This window comes from Coffea eugenioides, chromosome 9, assembly GCF_003713205.1.
Source record: "Coffea eugenioides isolate CCC68of chromosome 9, Ceug_1.0, whole genome shotgun sequence".
NCBI classification, from domain to species: Eukaryota; Viridiplantae; Streptophyta; class Magnoliopsida; order Gentianales; family Rubiaceae; genus Coffea; species Coffea eugenioides.
Window position 1 is genome coordinate 15,493,187 of NC_040043.1, and position 2,977 is coordinate 15,496,163.

At 34.2% G+C, this 2,977-nt stretch overlaps 1 protein-coding gene across 1 annotated transcript in view; it reads left to right on the forward strand.

The window, feature by feature from the left end:
• The window catches only part of LOC113782308 (dammarenediol II synthase-like), a 6,420-nt gene extending 4,167 nt beyond the window's left edge, over window positions 1–2,253 (forward strand). Inside the window, exon 8 of the mRNA XM_027328197.1 lies at window positions 2,098–2,253. Coding sequence (XP_027183998.1) covers window positions 2,098–2,253 — 156 coding nt within the window. The remainder of the gene's footprint in view (window positions 1–2,097) is intronic.
• The last annotated feature ends 724 nt before the right edge of the window (window positions 2,254–2,977 follow it).

Below are 2,977 nucleotides of genomic sequence, written 5' to 3' on the forward strand. Positions count from 1 at the left end.
TATATCGGGTCGATCCCACAGGGAAGAGTGAACAATTACCGGTATTACTAAAGTTTCTCTATTATTTAGACTATCAATGAATTATAACAAATTTAACCTACTGAAATTATATAAAATAACAAATAAAAGCTCCTTAGGTTGTGGTATCCCTAACTACTCATGCAAGTCTATATTTGGATCATTGAGTACTACATCTAGGTTAGTTATGGTGTAATTTCCTTATGCATTTGAATCCTACTTTCGTAGTGAATCAATTATACTTATAACTAATCCATACCTATTCTCATGGTTATGAAATTAGCTACAAGTTCATTTCTTCAGTGAAATTACATGAAATGAATCATTAAAAATCACATAGGTGCACCTCTACTTTCGTGAGTGTACTCCCTATGTTTAGCACTTCTTGAACCAGTGTTAAATCTCAATTTTCATTACAGAAACAACACCTTAGATAATCACAATCAATGGTACCAGATTAATCATGATTTAAAGAGCCAAAGTGCTAAATAACTTGCTCAAATCATAGCAATCAAATAACTAAATAACAAATACTAACAATTATAAAAAGTTCAACCAAACCCAAGGCATAAACTTTAGAGACACATATTGAACACAAAATCCAGAACTTGTATATTAACTAAACTTAAGAATCTGATATAAAAGATAAAGAGTTGGAGAAGAGATAACCCATGTCACTTGAGCTTCAACTCCTCCTTCTTCATCTCCATCTTCATCCTAATCTAGCCAATATACAAGAATGGATGAACTATACTACTCTATACTAAACTAATCTAACACACAGAAGATGAAAGAGCTACATTTCTGCACCCTCCAAGTTCTCCCGTATGTCTCTATTCTCAATATTTGCTAGCTAGAGAGAATTTGCTATCAGAAAATCTGGCTACGTCTAGATGTCCAGACATCTCCCAATGTCTCTGCATAAAAACTGCTCAAGAGCTCCATTTTTCCAAGTCCAATTCCACCTTTTGATTCCCAAATCTCAACTTTGTTAGGATAGTCAATAACCAATGTTTTTGACTTGAAAATAAGCCACATTTCTTGCCCTTTTGTCTTCTGAAGCATGTGCAGCGAATTCCCTTGCATCTTATAGCTGGAAAGTGGTATGAAAACAAGAGAAATGGCTGAGTCAAATTGCAGAATTTCGGCTGCAAAACGCGCCTACACAAAACGCGGAATAAACTCGCGTTTTTTATACTCGCGTTTTTACTCTGGCCTTCTTTCAACTGCGATTTTCTCTATGATGAAGGCTGAACTGGCTTTTGTGTAAAACACAAAAGTTGTAGCCCTTTGAGTTATCTTTCCAATGCTTCACAAATCATCCAAATCGGAGTTTTGTAACCTGATATATGATCGAAATACTAACACCTGGTCAAACCTCTGTTTTAACTTCCGACCACAAAATGTAGCTTCTGTATTCCGACTTTTTGTCCATGAAAATGGCAGAATTGGATTTCGATATTTTCATAACAATTGTAGGTCTATTTCTTATCTTTAAAATGGTATAAAGATCACCTTAATCCGATAAGTGTAGCTCCAGATATAGTCAAATTACCAAAGAGTGTCAAAACTGACTTGTATTGCATTTCCTCACTTGAACGTTTTTCACTTCATTCTTCTTGTTACCACTTGAATTCATCACCAAATCTCTATTTTTCACCTCATTTGACATCCTTTGTTGATTGAATCATCATTCCTGCATAAAAATGAAGTTTTTACCATTAAAATCAATAGAAATGCAATATTATCCACTTTTACCAAAAATATATAATTTTACCAAAAACCTCTTTATTTTAATTATAAAACTAAATAATCAACTCAAAATTAACTAATAAAATGCACTTAAAAATACGTAAAATAAACTCTTATCACCAATATGTTAGTTTCTAATTTCAATTGTGTTACTTTCCAATTCTACAAGTCTAGTTTGGTTATTTATATCTCACACAGGCTTTCTAAGTAAAAAAAACAATACTGTTTTGCATAATTCTCCATTGCTCCTCCTTAGCCCTTATTAACATCTAAATATGGATGGAAAACAAGAGTGGTATCTCATCGCAGCCGTGATTGTTGTTGTAGGTCTTATATCTTGTTGCCTTGGTAGGGTATTCATGCCTGGTGATGAACATAGTTCCGAGCCCCCGGCTGCACCCTCGGCCCCAGCGCCAGCGCCAGCCGCACCGCCGGCCAATCCCCCCTGCACCAGCGGCATCTCCAGCAGGTGCCCCGGCATAGTGATATGACCCATATGGATTTTTCTTGATCTATTGAAACCTCACTACGAGTAACTGAGGACAAAAAAAAAATGCTTCATTATGAGAAATTAGGAGTGAATTCCCTCTAATGGTTTTTTCATTGTTTGGATGTTATCATTGTTTGGAATTTCCTCTAATGTTTGGGAGAGACAAAGAAAACGTCAGAGGGAATTCCAAACAATGATTATAGTAGAATTAGACGTTGCTGGGTATTTAATATTTATTCCTATGGTGATAATATTTTTATTCGATATATTAAGAGGCATCTGATTACTACATTACTTAACCTTTTTCGTTTTTTTTTATTTTGCTATCTCTTGATAGGGATTACAGATATATTCTGGGAATTATGAATGACTCCTTGTCTCGAAGCTCTATAATATAAGAATACAAATATCTTCTTTTTCATATGATTTCTGTTTTGGATTACATATTTTCGGTAACAAGAAAAAACCGTATGTAGTGCCTATGAAATTCGAACATTGAAATTAATGTCACAACTTTTAAGTAGCAGTGAAATTGATAGTCGAATACTTTATCTCATAAAATTTCGTCAACCATGCAACATAGCTATTGTTCGCAAAAAAGAACAATTAACAGCAGAAGCAAAGTCATATGTGCTGCTCTTGTATGCTTGCTTCCAGCAATGATTAACAAGCTCTACATTTTCTATGTTTATTTTTTTTAATTTTTTTTGTGACATT